The sequence below is a fragment of the Macrobrachium nipponense genome, chromosome 26 (assembly GCF_015104395.2).
Source record: "Macrobrachium nipponense isolate FS-2020 chromosome 26, ASM1510439v2, whole genome shotgun sequence".
Taxonomy (NCBI): Eukaryota; Metazoa; Arthropoda; class Malacostraca; order Decapoda; family Palaemonidae; genus Macrobrachium; species Macrobrachium nipponense.
In genome coordinates, this window is record NC_087215.1 from 43591637 (window position 1) to 43607131 (window position 15495).

General features: G+C 48.0%; 1 protein-coding gene across 1 annotated transcript in view; it reads left to right on the plus strand.

The window, feature by feature from the left end:
- LOC135200235 (DNA-directed RNA polymerase II subunit RPB1-like) overlaps positions 1-15495 on the plus strand; it is a gene marked incomplete at its 3' end in the record, with an annotated part of 87865 nt that overhangs the window by 29364 nt on the left and 43006 nt on the right. The window contains 2 exon segments of the mRNA XM_064228675.1: positions 8324-8473; positions 15055-15324. Coding sequence (XP_064084745.1) covers positions 8396-8473; positions 15055-15324 — 348 coding nt within the window.

Here is a 15495-nt window from a genome sequence, read left to right on the forward strand (position 1 = left end):
ACTTACTAGCTACTTGAGTATCCCTTTTGGTTTTTCTTTGGTATCTGAATTGGATCGGATGGCTTGGCACACGTGACTTTGTTGAATTGAATTGGTATTGATTTTTCTTTGATCAAGATGTCAGGGTCTAGTTCTGCTAGCGCTAGATTTTGTTCCATGTCTGAATGTAGAGGTAGGCTACTGAAAGCTTCAGTAGACCCACATTCTGTTTGTAAAGTTTGCAGGGGGAATGAATGTACGTTGAAAGTCGTTGTAAGGAGTGTGAAAGACTAACAGAGTCGGAATGGAAGGCGTATGAAACCTATCTTAAGAAACTTGAGCGAGATAGGTTAAGGAGGTCTTCCTCCAGGAGTGTTTCAGGTAGGCAAGATTTAAATTATTCTCCTGCTAAACCCTCCCCTTCTGTAGATTATGCTCCTACCCCTGTAGTGTTGCCTCCGGCCCCTGAGACAGTGTCGGTAGAAGGTAATACATTATCGCTAATTCTTGAATCGATTCGTAACTAGAATCCAAAACAAAAAAGTGTTAGCTCGGAGAGCAAAAGTGAAGAGAAGTGCAGTGAAAGTGCCCCTTGTGTAGTGGAGGGTGCGTTCAGATCGGCCTCATTCCGCCTCTAGACCTAGACCTCTGCTTGACTCCCAGATTACGGGGAGAGAGAGCATGTCGAAAGTCGAAGGAGGGTTACGAGGAACCCCACCGATCTGGCGTGCCTTCGGCAGCTTCTGACGAAACATACCCAGACTGCCAAGGAGCGTGAGCGTGCAGTCTTCTCAAGGAGTGCTTTTCTTCTTCTGAAGCTTCCTCCCGCGCAAGGGGTGGAGCTCTCATACCGCATCAGTCCGCTGAAAAGGACGGCTCGCGTTCGGGACGCTTCACGTCCAAGTTGTTCTCCGGAACTTTGCTCGTCGCCTGATAGTGCGTTTGCTGCTTTTCCTCCGCAGAAGAAGCGTAAGGATTATTCGGAGGCGGAGTCTTCCCCAGATGTTTCTTTCGAGCGCCGCAGTCGCTCTAAAGTGCGTGAAGCGGCGGTTCCTGGGAGTAGCAAGAAGGCGTCCCCTCGCCTCTCTCCTGCTCACAGGATCAGCCCCTCCCCAGAAAAGGAGGCTTCAACTACAAGCAAGATTCTCCAGTCTCTTCAGCAGCAACTTCGAGATGTTTTCCTTCGACGAGAGACTGCTCCACGTCGCCGTAAGAAGGATGACAACCTTCCTGTGAAGAGGTCGAGGCGTTCTCCCTCTCCCTCTCCTCGCTCGTCTCTCTCTCCGTTTGAGTCTCCCTCTAGAGTTTTCGTTCTGCTCCCCAGCAACTTTCTAGAGGAGGCGAGAAATTCGTTTCTCGCTCTGTGAAGCGGTTGTTTCCGCTGATACGAAACTTGTGGATAAGAAGCGAGTTTCTTTAGATGCCGATGCGCGCTTCTGTGAAACAAAGTTTAAACGCGCGCTTTAGTGGACGCCGAACGTGACTCGGTGCAAGTTTCGCGAGCGCCAGTGGACGCTCAGCGAGTTTTAGTGGACGCTCGGCGCGCACCAGTGGACGCTCGGCGAGCATCAGTGGACGCTCGGCGCGCACCAGTGGACGCTCAGCGCGCACAAGTGGACGCCAGGTGTACACCTGCGGCGTTTGAGCGCGCTTCTGTCGGCGCCAGTAGATTGGCTTCGGACGCCAAACGCGCGCCTACGGACGTCAGTTTTCCACTTCCGCAAGCACAAGCGGAGGCGGGAACTCTTCCTGTTCGCCGCTTCTTTCTCTTTTGAGAAAGCTCGGGACTCTTCTCTACTTCCTCGACTTCTCCAGTGTCTGAAGAGGAAGTTAGTGACGCTTTCGTCGAAGTGGACGAAGAACAGCAGTTGGCTCCAGTTTCGACGGACTACAAGGTTTTGACTCGTTTACTTCAGTCAGTCTTTGCAGACACCTTCCAACCTGAAGCTCCACGTACTCCTCCCTCTCAGTTTTCGTCTTCCAAAGCTGCTAAGATCTCGGGCTTTGTGAGAATGAAGAAGTCGCTTTCTACGAAGCAAGCTTTAGAAAGGTCCATGATTGGATGGAAAAGAGGAAAGCTTCAGGCAAGACTTCTTTCGCTTACCACCTTCAAGACTTGGTGGCAAAGCTGGTATGTGGTATGAGACGGGAGAAAAACGTCGGAGTTAAGCTTCCAGCCTCAGCTCAAGGAGACTTTGGTAGCATTGTAGACGCCACCAGAAGATCTTTTTTGTCTTCTCGAAGGTCTCGTGGACACATAGCGAGTTAGACTTTCACCTTAAAGGCCTCTTCAGGACACTAGAGGTCTTAATTTCTTGACTGGTGCCTGGGAGTATTGGATGCCAGGTCCAGGAGTTCTGATTCCATCACTCTGGGGGAGCTGTCCAGTGTATTGTCTTGCATGGACAAGGCCGTCAGGGATGGTTCTGAGGAATTGGCAGCTGTTTCATCAGCACGGGACTGCCTTAAGAAAAGAGCACTTTTTTGCAATTTTACTGCAGAGTCGGTCTCACCAGCGCAAAAAAGCGGATCTTCTTTTCGCTCCTTTCTCAGAACATCTCTTCCCCCAGTCTATGGTAAAGGACATAGCTGCCAGTCTCCAGGAGAAAGCAACTCAAGACCTTCTGGCACAGTCTTCTAGGAAGCCTGCTACTTCTTCGTCTTCTGGGTCCTCTGCTTTGAAGAAGTCGAAGCCCTTTCGATCCGCTTCTTCCTCGAAGCCAGCCCCTCGAGGAAGAGGCTCTTTCAGAGGCAAAGACTCCCGCTCCTTCCAAGAGCAAGAAGTGAGAGGGAAGTCCTTCAGACACCGGTAGGAGCCAGGCTTCTACATTTCGCGAAAGCTTGGGAAGAGAGAGGTGCCGATGCTTGGTCTCTGGACATCGTCAAGAAGGGGTACAGAATTCCTTTCCTGATGTTACCACGCTGTCTTCGACACCAAAGGATTTGTCTCCGTCGTATCAGGGAGAGAAGAAAAAGCAGAAAGTGGCTTCACGATCTACTAGATCAAATGATCGAGAAGCAGGCAGTGGAACAGGTCTTCGACCGGAGAGTTCTCCGGGGTTTTACAACCGTCTGTTCCTAGTGCCGAAGCAGTCAGGGGGGTGGCGCCCCGTTCTGGATGTCAGCAGTCTAAATCGCTTCGTTACCAAGCAGAAGTTCAAGATGGAGACACCTCAATCCGTGCTTGCAGCTTTAAGACCGGGGGATTGGATGGTCTCGTTAGACCTTCAGGACGCATACTTTCACGTCCCCATCCATCCCCACGATCAAGGAAATACCTGCGGTTTGTCCTGAAAGGGAAGATTTTCCAATTCAGGGCACTCTGCTTCGGTCTCAGCACGGCGCCGATGGTGTTCACCGTTCTTATGAAGAACGTTGCGAGGTGCCTCCATCTTGCGGAAATAAGGATCTCTCTCTACCTAGACGACTGGCTTATTCGAGCCTCATCGCAAGACAGGTGTCTGAAGGACCTTCACACGACTATGCGTTAGCGAAGTCCCTGGACTTCTGGTGAATCTCGAGAAGTCGCATCTGACTCCTTCTCAATCCTTAGTCTATCTGGGGATTCAGATGGACTCAGTGGCTTTTCGGGCTTTTCCGTCCCAGGGGCGACAACTTCAATGCCTGGACACAGTGTCGGCCTTTCTAGGGAAGGAAACATGCTCGGTGAGGGAATGGATGAGTCTGCTGGGGACCATTTCCTCACTGGAGAAGTTTGTTTCTCTGGGAAGGTTGCACCTCCGACCACTTCAGTTCTTCCTCTCAAGCAACTGGTCACGCAAACAGGATCTAGAAGAGGTCTTGTTTTTGACGGAAGAAGTGAAAAAGCACCTCAAATGGTGGTTGGATCCAAAGAAAAAGCTTGCGGAAGGACTTTCGCTCAAGCTTTCGGAACCCAGACCTAGTGTTGTTCTCCGACGCGTCCTCCACGGGTTTTTTTGGGGTTGGGGAGCAACACTGGGAAGAGAGAAGTGTCAGGCACCTGGAGAGGGGAAACAGGTGTCCTGGCACATCAATCTAAAAGAACTCTCAGCGGTTTACCTCGCTCTAAGGTTCTTCGAGGAGGAAGTCTCCAGCAACAGTGGTTCAGATAAACTCGGACAACACCACAGCCTTGGCATACCTCAGGAAACAGGGAGGGGGGGAACTCACTATCATTCTCTGTTCGTCATCGCGAGGAATATCCTGATTTGGGCGGAAGTCGCAAAACGTCACGATTCTGACAAGGTTGTGTCAGGCGTTGGAAACGTGCGAGCGGACCTTCTCAGTCGGCAAGGACAGCTTCTGCCGACGGAATGGACCCTTCATCAGGAAGTATGCCAGGCGCTATGGAAGCTGTGGGGACGTCCTCATGTGGACGTTTTCGCAACTTCCCGAACGAAGAGACTTCCGCTGTATTGCTCCCCAGTTTTGGACCCGGGAGCAGTGGCAGTAGACGCCCTACTGTGGAATTGGTCGGGACTAGACGTTTACGCTTTTCCCCCATTCAAAATCCTCGGGGAAGTAATGAGGAAGTTCGCTGCATCAGAAGGAGCGAGAATGACCCTCATCGCCCCCTTCTGGCCAGCGGACCGAATGGTTCACGGAGGTGAATGTCCTTCCTAGTAGACTTTCCGAGGACTCTGCCCCTAAGGAAAGATCTACTCAGACAGCCCCACTTCGAGAGGTACCACAAAAACCTCCCCGCTCTGAGTCTGACTGCGTTCAGACTATCAAGAAGTTGGCCAGAGCGAGGGGTTTTTCAAGACCTGTGGCAACAGCGATTGCCACCGCAAGGAGGCCCTCCTCAATCGCAGTTTACCAATCAAAGTGGGCTGTCTTTAGAAGTTGGTGCAGAAGGAAGGGCATTTCCTCCACCTCAACCTCTGTGAGCCAGATAGCAGATTTCCTTCTTCACCTTAGGAAAGAAGCGAAACTAGCCGTTCCCACGATTAAAGGCTACAGAAGCGTGCTTTCTGTGGTCTTCAGACATAGAGGACTCGACTTAGCGAATAATAGAGACATTCATGATCTCATTAGATCATTTGAGACGGTGAAAGTTCTCCAACCTAAAGTACCATCGTGGAACTTAGACGTGGTACTGAAGTTTCTCATGTCGAGTCAATTTGAACCGCTCCATTTAGCCTCGCTTAGGAATCTTACTAAGACCATTTTCCTAACCGCTCTGGCGACGGCGAAGAGGGTTAGCGAAATTCAAGTCATAAGCAAGCATATTGGGTTCAAGGATCATAGTGCAGTTTGTTCCTTAAGTCCTACGTTCTTAGCAAGAACGAGAACCCTTCCAAACCCTTGGCCGAGACGTTCGAGATCAAGGGGTTGTCGGAGCTAGTGGGACCTGAAGCTGAGAGAGTCCTGTGTCCTGTCAGGGCTCTCAAGTTTTATTTGCAGAGAACCAGAGCATGCAGAGGTTCTTCGGAGAACTTGTGGTGCTCTGTGAAAAAACCAGATCTTCCGATGTCGAAGAATGCACTGGCGTTCTTCTTAAGAAGTACGGTTAAGGAAGCCCATGAAAAGTGTAGTGAAAGTGACATGGAGCTTCTGAAAGTGAAGCCCACGAGTTGAGGGCTATTGCTACTTCGGTGGCTTTTCACAAAAATATGGCAATCAAAGATATTTTGTGCGCCACTTATTGGCGAAGCAATTCGGTGTTCGCTTCACATACCTGCGGGAGGTGAAAGCAACATACGAAAATTGTTACTCGCTCGGACCATACGTCGCTGCAGACACTGTTTTGGGGGCAGGAGGTAGCGCTCATCCTATCCTTTAATGGTTTAGGGGAGTTTTTAACTTGTGTTATGGTTGTGGGGTTGACCGCCTGCGGCGGATCTCCCTTCCATTAGCTTAGTCTATGTGGGATACTTTTGGTAGGCTACGCCAGGTGGTTTGGTTTTTACTTCGTTGCCCTCACTTGTATGGTCAATGGTCTAGTCACGTCGTGGTCTCGCCCCTGTTGACAGATCATCTGGAGTGCACCAGCTATATAGGTTCTCTTACCTCGCTGGCAACTCTAGTAGCACAAGCAGACTTACGTGGCAGTAACCACGAAGTCAGCTATGCTAACAGGTAAGGAATCAAGATATCAATTATCTGCATATATATGTTTCCTAAAATCTTCTATTCTGTCTACTCCCACCACCAAAGGTGGGATTCAGCTATATATATATCTGACAGGTAAGTTTCATGAACAAAATGATATTGTAATGATACAATTAAGTTTGTTCATACTTACCTGGCAGATATATATAATCAAGTACCCACCCACCTCCCCTCAGGAGACAGTGGAAATAAAAAATTATGAATAGAAAATGGGAATGATTCCTGATACCCGCCTCCCAGCGGCGGGATGGGAATACTAACCACCTGACTCCCACTGCGTGTGTCGTAAGTGTTTAAATTTCTGTCGGATTCGGGAAAAATACAGCTATATATATATCTGCCAGGTAAGTATGAACAAACTTAATTGTATCATTACAATATCATATTTTACGGATCATCGGACATGGAGCTATCCCCCTCCGGGTTCTTCGTGCTGCCAGCCCCGGTCTTCCGTTGCCCGAAGAGCTCGCCCCTGGACCTGCCACCGGTACCCAGGATGTCGCTGCTGCTGTTCCTGCACCTGCCGACGTCGTTCCAGCCCGCGGTGTTGCTGCCCCAGACGCTGGTCCTTCTGGACAGGTGCAGTCGGGCCCTGTTGCTTCGGCAACAGCAGCCCCGGCTCCATCCTGGATGGAGGACTTGACACCTGTCCTGAGGGAGTCGACGAAGAAGAAGAAGAGGAAGGTTTCGTCGTCGTCTTCTTCGTCAATTGCTGCCGCCTCTTCCCCTTCGACTCTCAAGGCTTCCAAGCCGAGGAAGAAGGCTGCCTCCTACCCCCCTAAGAAGGCTCCTTCGGGAACTTCTAAGGGCCCGTCTCACTCCGGTGGGATGGGGGGTCCTGCTGGTCCTCCTGCTCCTTTGGGAGGAGGGCCCGTCTCTCCTTCCGCAAGGAAGAAGAAGACGGGGACCAGAGGAGTACCGGCTAACACCGGTACTTCCTCAGGTCTGAGTGTTGACACATCTTCATTAGCACCGGGATGACCAAGAAGTAGTTACAGCAACACACTTTCTTGCTGGCTGCGTGAGGTGATCTAGAGGGCGTACGAAGCTGATGGTAGCGACGACATCCGTACCCTTTGTCCGAGAGCCCACGAAGTCAGAGATATTGGTTCTTCCTTTGCGTTCCGCAAGAACTTCTCTGTAGCGTAAGTACTGAAGGCAGGGGTCTGGTCCAACCAGACCACATGCACCTCCTCCTACCTTCAGGATATAGCCCACAGATCCTTGGACAATTGTTCCTTAGGACCCGTGGTGGCTGCTCAACACGTGTAGCTTACCCAGCTCCCGAGCGGACCGAACAGCATCGCTTCTTGGTGTGACTGCATGAAGGGATAGGTGATTGAGAAGGTGACTGGTCTTCTCTTCCCCATCTTTTTCTCTCCCTCTACCTGTGGGCAGAGGGACGCGGTAGTCACTACGCTGGGCAGGAGGCGATGCAGGCAGGCTACACGACCGAGCCCCATCCTATCCCTTTCATTAGGGATAGGAGTGAATATCCACCACTTCCCCCAACAAGTGGGGGGAAGTGGAAGCCAACAAGAGACAATCCCATAACTTTATGTTGCCTCTTGCAACAGGAACAAGTTCTTGCTTGCTAGTTTTAAGAGATACACTTGCATCTCTTATTACTTGGGTCCAGAGGTCACACCATTGATCCTGCGGTACATACCCCAATCAATTGGGCAGAGGCTAGGATACCTCCCTCGCTCTTACAACCAGGGAGGCAATCCAAGGTTGGGCGAACACCAGTCTGTTCTCAAAGACTCAGATTCCTCCCACCAAGAAGTGAGTCTTCTTATTGTAAAAGGGTCGATGGTTTGTATATCGTACCAGAACAAATGACAATTTGTCGAAAATTGCATTTTTCCTAACTATACAAACCTAAGGTCCTTTTACATATAGTCCCACCTCATGCCACTCCTCACTCTGCGTTTTTTCCTGGGCCTAAAGCAAAAGTGATTCTTCACCTCCCAGGCGCGCGTGCACTGCCGAACAAGCAGTTAACTACCGAACTCCCTTGTTTTAAGCTTACGACCGTCCTGCTGCCGCTAGTTACCTTCCTATTGTAAAAAGACCTCAGGATTGTATAGTTAGGAAAAATGCAATTTTCGACAAATTGTCATATTAATGTAAAATTTGTCATCACGTTGAAATATGTAGCTTGCGTGATGACAGAAAATTGGTGCAGAATATTATATTTGAGCAGTATAATTACCATGAAATAATGAAAACCATTTTTATCTTTCAGATCTATGGCCATTTTCATTTAAGTTCTGGAAAATAAGTCACCTTTTAGTGACACTGCCAAGAAGTATTGAACATGTCTTTGGACAACAGTAAGGCCACCTTGCGGCCTGTCCGCAGAATTCAGTTTGGCATCCTGAGTCCTGATGAAATTGTAAGTGCAGTAATTACATTTCAATGATCAGTTTTTTGTTAAATCTTTTTGTTAAGAATGTAGTTGATTTTTTAAAAAATTATTATGTAAATTACATAGTAGTTTATTTTTCTAATGCAATCATGTAAATTACATTTTTATGCATGACACTTACCTGGCAGGTATATATAGCTTATCCTCTTGACGCACTGGCAGAATTTCAAAACTCGCGGCAACCGCTAGTACACTGGTAGTTCAGGTGATGGCCACCCCGCTCCCGTGGCGCTGGTACTTGGAACTATTCCCGTTTTTCCTCAGATTTTTCTCTGCCAGCCGAAACCGGCAACATCGTTGTTGGTTCTCTGTTGGAATTTCTGCTCGTATCTGACTTTTGGATATTGGTATCGTATTCAGGAAGTTAGAGTGGCATCGCAATTGTTTTCAATTGTCTAGTATGTCTGATTCAGGAAGTATGTTTAGAGTTTGTGTGAAAGAAGGGTGTAAGGTGAGACTGCCGAAATCATCGGTAGATCCACATACTATTTGTAAGAAGTGTCGTGAGTTTGTATGTACTTGGGACAATAGGTGTAATGAATGTCAGTGTCTGAATGAGAAAGAGTGGAAGGCTCTTATGAAGTATGTGGAGAGATTGGAAAAAGATCGGGTTAGAAGATCTGTATCTAGGAGTGAAAGATCGGGATCTTCGAGTAAACCTTTGGATGATTCCTTGCATGTGTCTTCTCCAGCTCATTCACATGTAGATGTAGCACCTTTTCCCCAGGTTTCTCCATGCTCCAGTTGCTGTATCTGAGGATATACGGATCCACAAATAGTGAAAGTGTTCGCTGCCCTTGCGTCCATGGGAGACCAAATTAAACGGTTAACGGACAAAGTGGAAGTGTTTGGTGACAGTGTTGTGGAGGGGGCGTCTGATCGTCTCTCGTGCTCCTAGACCTAGACCTCTGTCAAGCTCCCAGACCCAAGGAGAAGGCATGTCGACAGTCGAAGGGAGGCGAGAGGGGTTGACATGCGATCAGGCGTCCCTTCAGGCAGTCTGTTGAGACGTCCCAGGCTGCTGCAGTACGCCATAGAAAAGGCGATACTGGGAAGTTGGCCGTTACTCTTCGGATAGTTCGGCCTCGGGAAGGAGCAGACGATTCGCGGAGGTATCGCGTCCTCTCAAGAGGTCATACTGTCCGTCCTCTTCACAGGAGGAAAGGGGCTTTCGACCAGGAAGGGTGGAGTAGCCCTGAGATTTTTTCATCGGAGGATGAAGAGATGATCCCTATCAAAAGGAAGAGGATTCACGTCGGCTGGAAGTTCGCTCCCGCAGCCTCGTGTGAGCCCAAGGTGCGGTCCTCGGTCTCCACCTCATCATCAGGAGTCTCGTAATAAGGAGGCTGGGGACTGAAGGAGGTGCTGCGGGATATGCAGCAGAGATGGCAGTAATTGTGCAATCATGGAAGAAGCCAGAACAACCTTCGGTTAGACGTAAGGACTCGTCTCTCCCCGGTTAAGTCCTCCAAGAGGACGCAGGACGTACAACGCGATCCAGGACGCGTCCAAGAAGGACGAAGTTCAGGACGCAGGACGCAAGAGGAGAAGTGATGGACGCAGCGTGGACGCATACGTTCAGGAGGACGCAGGACGCAAGCAGGCGGCAGCAAGTCAAAACATTGTCTCGACAAGGAAGAGAGGAGTTTTGTAGGGAGTCAGTGCCACATTCACTTTCTAAACAGCAGCTGCATAAGGACTCTGATTGGGAGAATCAGCAGGATCTGGTTTGCAAGATATTTCTTCGCAGGAGGAAGAATTTGCGCGGAGAGTACGAAAGAAGACAATACGGAATCAAGCGCCGGTCTTCGGATTACAGAGGCTAACAGAGTGCCTTCTTTCTCTGTTTGAAGGAGATTTTCAACCTTCAGGACCCGCCATCGCCTTTGTCGCAATTTTCAAAGACGAAGAAAGCCAAGAAATCGTCGTTTTTTGAAAATGACTTTGTCCATTTCGGCCAAGAAAGCCCTTCAACGAGGTAAATGAGTGGTTGAAGGAGAAGAAAAGAGTCGGGCAAGACTTCTTTTGTTTTTCCTCCGGCCAAGTTGGCTTCGAAGTCTGGTGTTTTGGTATGCTACGGGGGAAAGTCTTGGCCTGGGAGTACCTGCCTCCTCCCAGGGAGACTTTTCCAACATAGTGGATAGCTCCCGTAGACATGCTTTGCATTCAGCCAAAGTGTGTGGACGTCTTCGGAGTCGACCATTTACTCAAAGGTATCTTTAGGACTTTTGAGGTATTTAATTTTCTTGACTGGTCGTTGGGGGCCCTGGCTCGGACTTCGGAGATGGAAGAGTCGTCAGTATCCGAGTTGTCGAGAAGCATCATGTCCTGTATAGATAAAGCCTTGAGAGATGGAGCTAATGAATTGGCTTCAATATTCACAGGCAGGCGTCTTGAAGAAAAGACATCTCTTATGCTCGTTCGCTGCTAAAGGAGTGTCGAACGCGCAAAAGTCGGAGTTGATGTTCTCTCCCCTGTCAGGACAGCTTCCCTCAAGAGATCATTAAGGACATATCTCTCTCCTCACTCAGAAGGCTACCCAAGATCTTCTTACGTCATCTGTGAGGAAGTATTTACCTTCTAAGGTCATGAAGAAAACTACGAAAGATACGAAGACAGCACAGCAGCCCTTTCGGGGTAGGACTTTCTCCCGACCAGATTTAGAGGGAAAGAGTTCCAGCCAAAAGAGGTGCTAAAACTTCAACGAAACAATGAGTCAAAAGTCCTCCAGACTTGTGTAGGGGCCAGACTTTTGGACTTCTGGGAAGTTGGCAAAACAAAGAGCGGATCCTTGGTCCGTAAAGGTAGCGAAGGAAGGGTACAAGATCCCCTTTTCTCTCAAGAAACCACCTCTCGCTACAGCTCCGAGAGCCCTAGGGGCTCACTACATCGATTAGAGAAGAGAGAGGCTCTTTGGCATCCAGGTCGTCACCATGATGGAAAAAGGGGCAATAGAACCGGTTCTGGATTGCGAATCCCAGGTTTTTACAACCGTTTGTTTCTAGTACCGAATCATCAGGAGGTTGGAGGCCGGTTACTGGACGTAAGCCCAGCTAAACTTGTTCGTAGAAAAGACCAAGTTTACGATGGAGACGAACGATTCAGTACTGGCAGCGGTACGACCAGGCGACTGGATGGTAAACACTGGACCTTCAGGATGCGTACTTCCATATTCCAATTCATCAAGGTCCAGGAAATATCTGAGATTCGTAATCCAGGGAAGGATTTATCAATTCAAAGCCCTGTGTTTCGGGCTGTGCACGGCGCCCTCAAATTTTTACAAGAATGATGACGAATGTGGCGAAAGTGGCTTCATTTGGCAGGAGTCAGAGTATCTCTACTCGACGATTGGCTCATAAGAGCACAATCAAAACAGCAATGTCTGGAGGACACGAATGTAACATTGGATTTAACCCAGCAGCTGGGTCTGATGGTGAACCTGGAAAAGTCACGACTGATCCCATCTCAGGAAATAGTTTATTTGGGGATTCGGATATCCTCAGTGACTTTTCGGGCTTTTCCGTCACCCGAAAGGCAGACCATGTGTATACGGAAAGTGGAAGAATTCCTATTGAAAGACCAATGCTCAGCGAGAGAGTGGATGAGCCTGCTGGGGACACTCTCTTCGCTAGAGCGGTTCATTTCACTAGGAGACTTCACATGAGGCCCTTACAGTTCTTTCTGAACGAAGTCTGGCCAAGAAGATCGCAACCAGATTCCTTCCGGTTTCCAATTCCTCCAAAGATAAAGGAGGAACTAAAGTGGTGGCTAGTGCGGCCGGAGAGGTTGTCAGAGGGTACGTCACTCCAGCAGAAGAACCCAGACCGGATATTATTTTCCGACGCGTCAGACGCAGGCTGGGGAGCGACGCTGGGCCCTCGGGAGGAGTCAGGCCTTTGGAGCGAAGAAGAAAAGGCATGGCACATAAACAGGAAGGAACTGATGGCGATCTTCTTGGCTATGAAAGCGTTTCAGACCGTGGATCAGCGCAGTAGTGCAGATCAACGCGGACAATACCACAGCTCTGGCGTATATACGGAAACAAGGAGGACTCACTCGTTTGTCTCTTTGCAACCTGGCGAAGGAGATTCTTCTTTGGTCGCAGAAAGAAAACGTCACCCTGCTCACCAGGTTCATTCAGGGAGAGAAGAACGTCAGGGCGGATCTGTTAGCAGGGACGGACAAGTGCTTTCCACGGAGTGGATGTTGCATCGTCAAGTATGCCAGAGGACTGTGGAAGCTTTGGGGCACTCCAGTAGTGGATCTTTTCGCTACCGCGGCGACGAAGAGGTTACCGAACTACTGTTCTCCGATCCCGGACCTCTTGCAGTCGCAGTCGATGCCTTCCTACTAGATTGGACGGGGCTAGATGCGTACGCTTTTCCCCCGTTCAAGATTTTAGGAAAGGTAATGAAGAAATTCAGGGAAAGTCGAGGAACAAGGCTCACCCTGATAGCCCCATACTGGCCGGCCCAAACGTGGTTCACAGAGGTACTGGAATGGACAGTAGATTCCCCGAGAAGTCTACCCACGAGAGTAGATCTGCTCAAACAACCCCACTTCGACAGGTTCCACAAGAACACCCTCGCTCTGGGTCTGACTGCGTTCAGACTATCGAAAGACTTGTCAGAGCGAGGGGGTTTCTAGAGAAGCAGCGAAGGCAGTGGCAGAGCACGAAGACCATCGACTATCAAAGTGTACCAGGCGAAGTGGGACAACTTCACCGTAGATGGTGCAAGAATCGAAGATTTCTTCATCCAGTACCTCTGTGACTCAGATTGCAGAATTTCCTGCTATACCTGAAGAAAGAACTAGGTTTTGGCTAATCAGACGATTAAAGGCTATAAGTGTAGTTGTCTGCAGTGTTTAGACACAGAGGTTTAAACCTTTCCAATGACGCAGATCTTAGAGATCTCCTCAGATCGTTTGATACAAAGAAGGATCGACGGTGCAGAACCCCATTCTTGGAATTTGGATGTCGTTTCTCAAATTCTTTTGGAGACGGATAAGTTCGAACCTATGGGCAGTGCGCCGTTGCGAGAGCTAACGAAGAAAACTATCTTCTTAGTAGCCTTAGCTACAGCTAAAAGGATTAGCGAGCTGCAAGCCATTGACAAGCAAATAGGATGGAAGCACAACAAAGCAGTTTGTTCTTTTCAACAGGAGTTCTTAGCAAAGAATGAGAATCCTTCGCATCCATGGCCAAGATCATTTGAGATGAAGGACTGGCTGATCTGGTAGGGCAAGAACAAGAAAGGGTTCTTTGCCCAGTAAGAGCCTTACGGTATTACGTAGAAAGAACAAGAAGCATTAGGGGAACTTCATGTTCTCTGTGGTGCTCTGTTACAAAAGATAACCTACTAGACCTATGTCTAAAAAACGCAATGGCTTTCTTTGTAAGAGAAGTCATTAAAGATGCTCATTTGCTTTGTCAAGAAGAATGCTTCGGTGTAATTAAAGTTAAAGCTCATGAGGTGAGAGCAGTAGCTACGTCCTTAGCATTCAGAAAAAATTTAGCCCTCAAGGACATTATAGATTCAACGTATTGGAGGACAAACTCTGTGTTTGCCTCGCATTACCTTAGAGACGTGAAGACAACTTTTGATAATTGTCAAACGTTAAGGCCCGTATGTATCCTCAGGTACAGTACTGGGCAAAGGAGTTTCCACCCCATAACCTAATAACATGCTAGGTTTATTTTAATTAGGTTATAGTGTTTTTATGGTTGTCTGAGAGGTTAAAGACCAACTCAAGATGGTGATTAGGTGTTATATGTGTGTGTGGTTCAGGTGACTAACTTTCCATAGCATGAATGCCCGTGGTGAATGAGGGCTAGGGTTCTCTTGTCAACGAATTGGTCACGTCCAGTTGTCAGGCCCTTATTGTTAGCTTTTCTCAACAAACAGGTCACGTCCTAGTTGAGAGCTACTAAGGTTTAGCAGGCTAAGAGGCAGGACCTACGAAGTCAGCTACAGCATTGAGGTAAGGAACATAATACATAGTTCTAAAAATTTTGTTTAAATTTTGAATTATGACGATGTTGCTGTCTATGACCCACCTCCAAATGTGTCAATCAGCTATATATACCTGCCAGGTAAGTGTCATGCATAAAAATGGTATTGTTATGATACAATAAAGTTTTATGCATACTTACCTGGCAGGTATATATAATTAAAATTCCCACCCTCCTCCCCTCGGAGACAGGGTTCAGAGAAAATCTGAGGAAAACGGGAATAGTTCCAAGTACCAGCGCCACGGGAGCGGGTGCGGCCATCACCTGAACTACCAGTGTACTAGCGGTTGCCGCGAGTTTTGAAATTCTGCCAGTGCGTCAAGAGGATTAAGCTATATATATACCTGCCAGGTAAGTATGCATAAAACTTTATTGTATCATAACAATACCATTTTTTTTTTTTTTTATCATCAGATATAAGCAGTGAAAACAGTGAATATCATATATTGAAATAAAGTACATCTTAGTTGTTTATATTTGGTAACATTCTCTCTCTCAATATGTAGTCCTAATTTTTAAAATGTTCTTTGCACAGAGACGAATGTCAGCCACAGAAGGTGGCATTAAATATGCAGAAGTTTACGAAAATGGACGACCAAAGTTGGGTGGCTTAATGGATCCTCGTCAAGGATGCATTGATAGGAACACAAGATGCATAACCTGTGCTGGAAATATGACAGATTGTCCAGGCCACTTTGGTCATATGGAGCTTGCCAAGCCAGTTTTTCATATAGGATTTGTTACTAAAACCATCAAGATTCTTAGATGTGTCTGCTTCTACTGCAGTAAACTTCTCTTCAATGCAGTAAGTATACCTGCAATTGTTGTACTTTCTACGTCTAGATTTACTGTGCTGCATTTCAGTTAATGAATCTCTCATTTATACCCAGCTGCTTTTTCTAAGATTTGGGTTATAGTATATCTGTTCTGGTGATGTTAAGAAATATATACTCAAAAATCTAAGACACAACTTTGC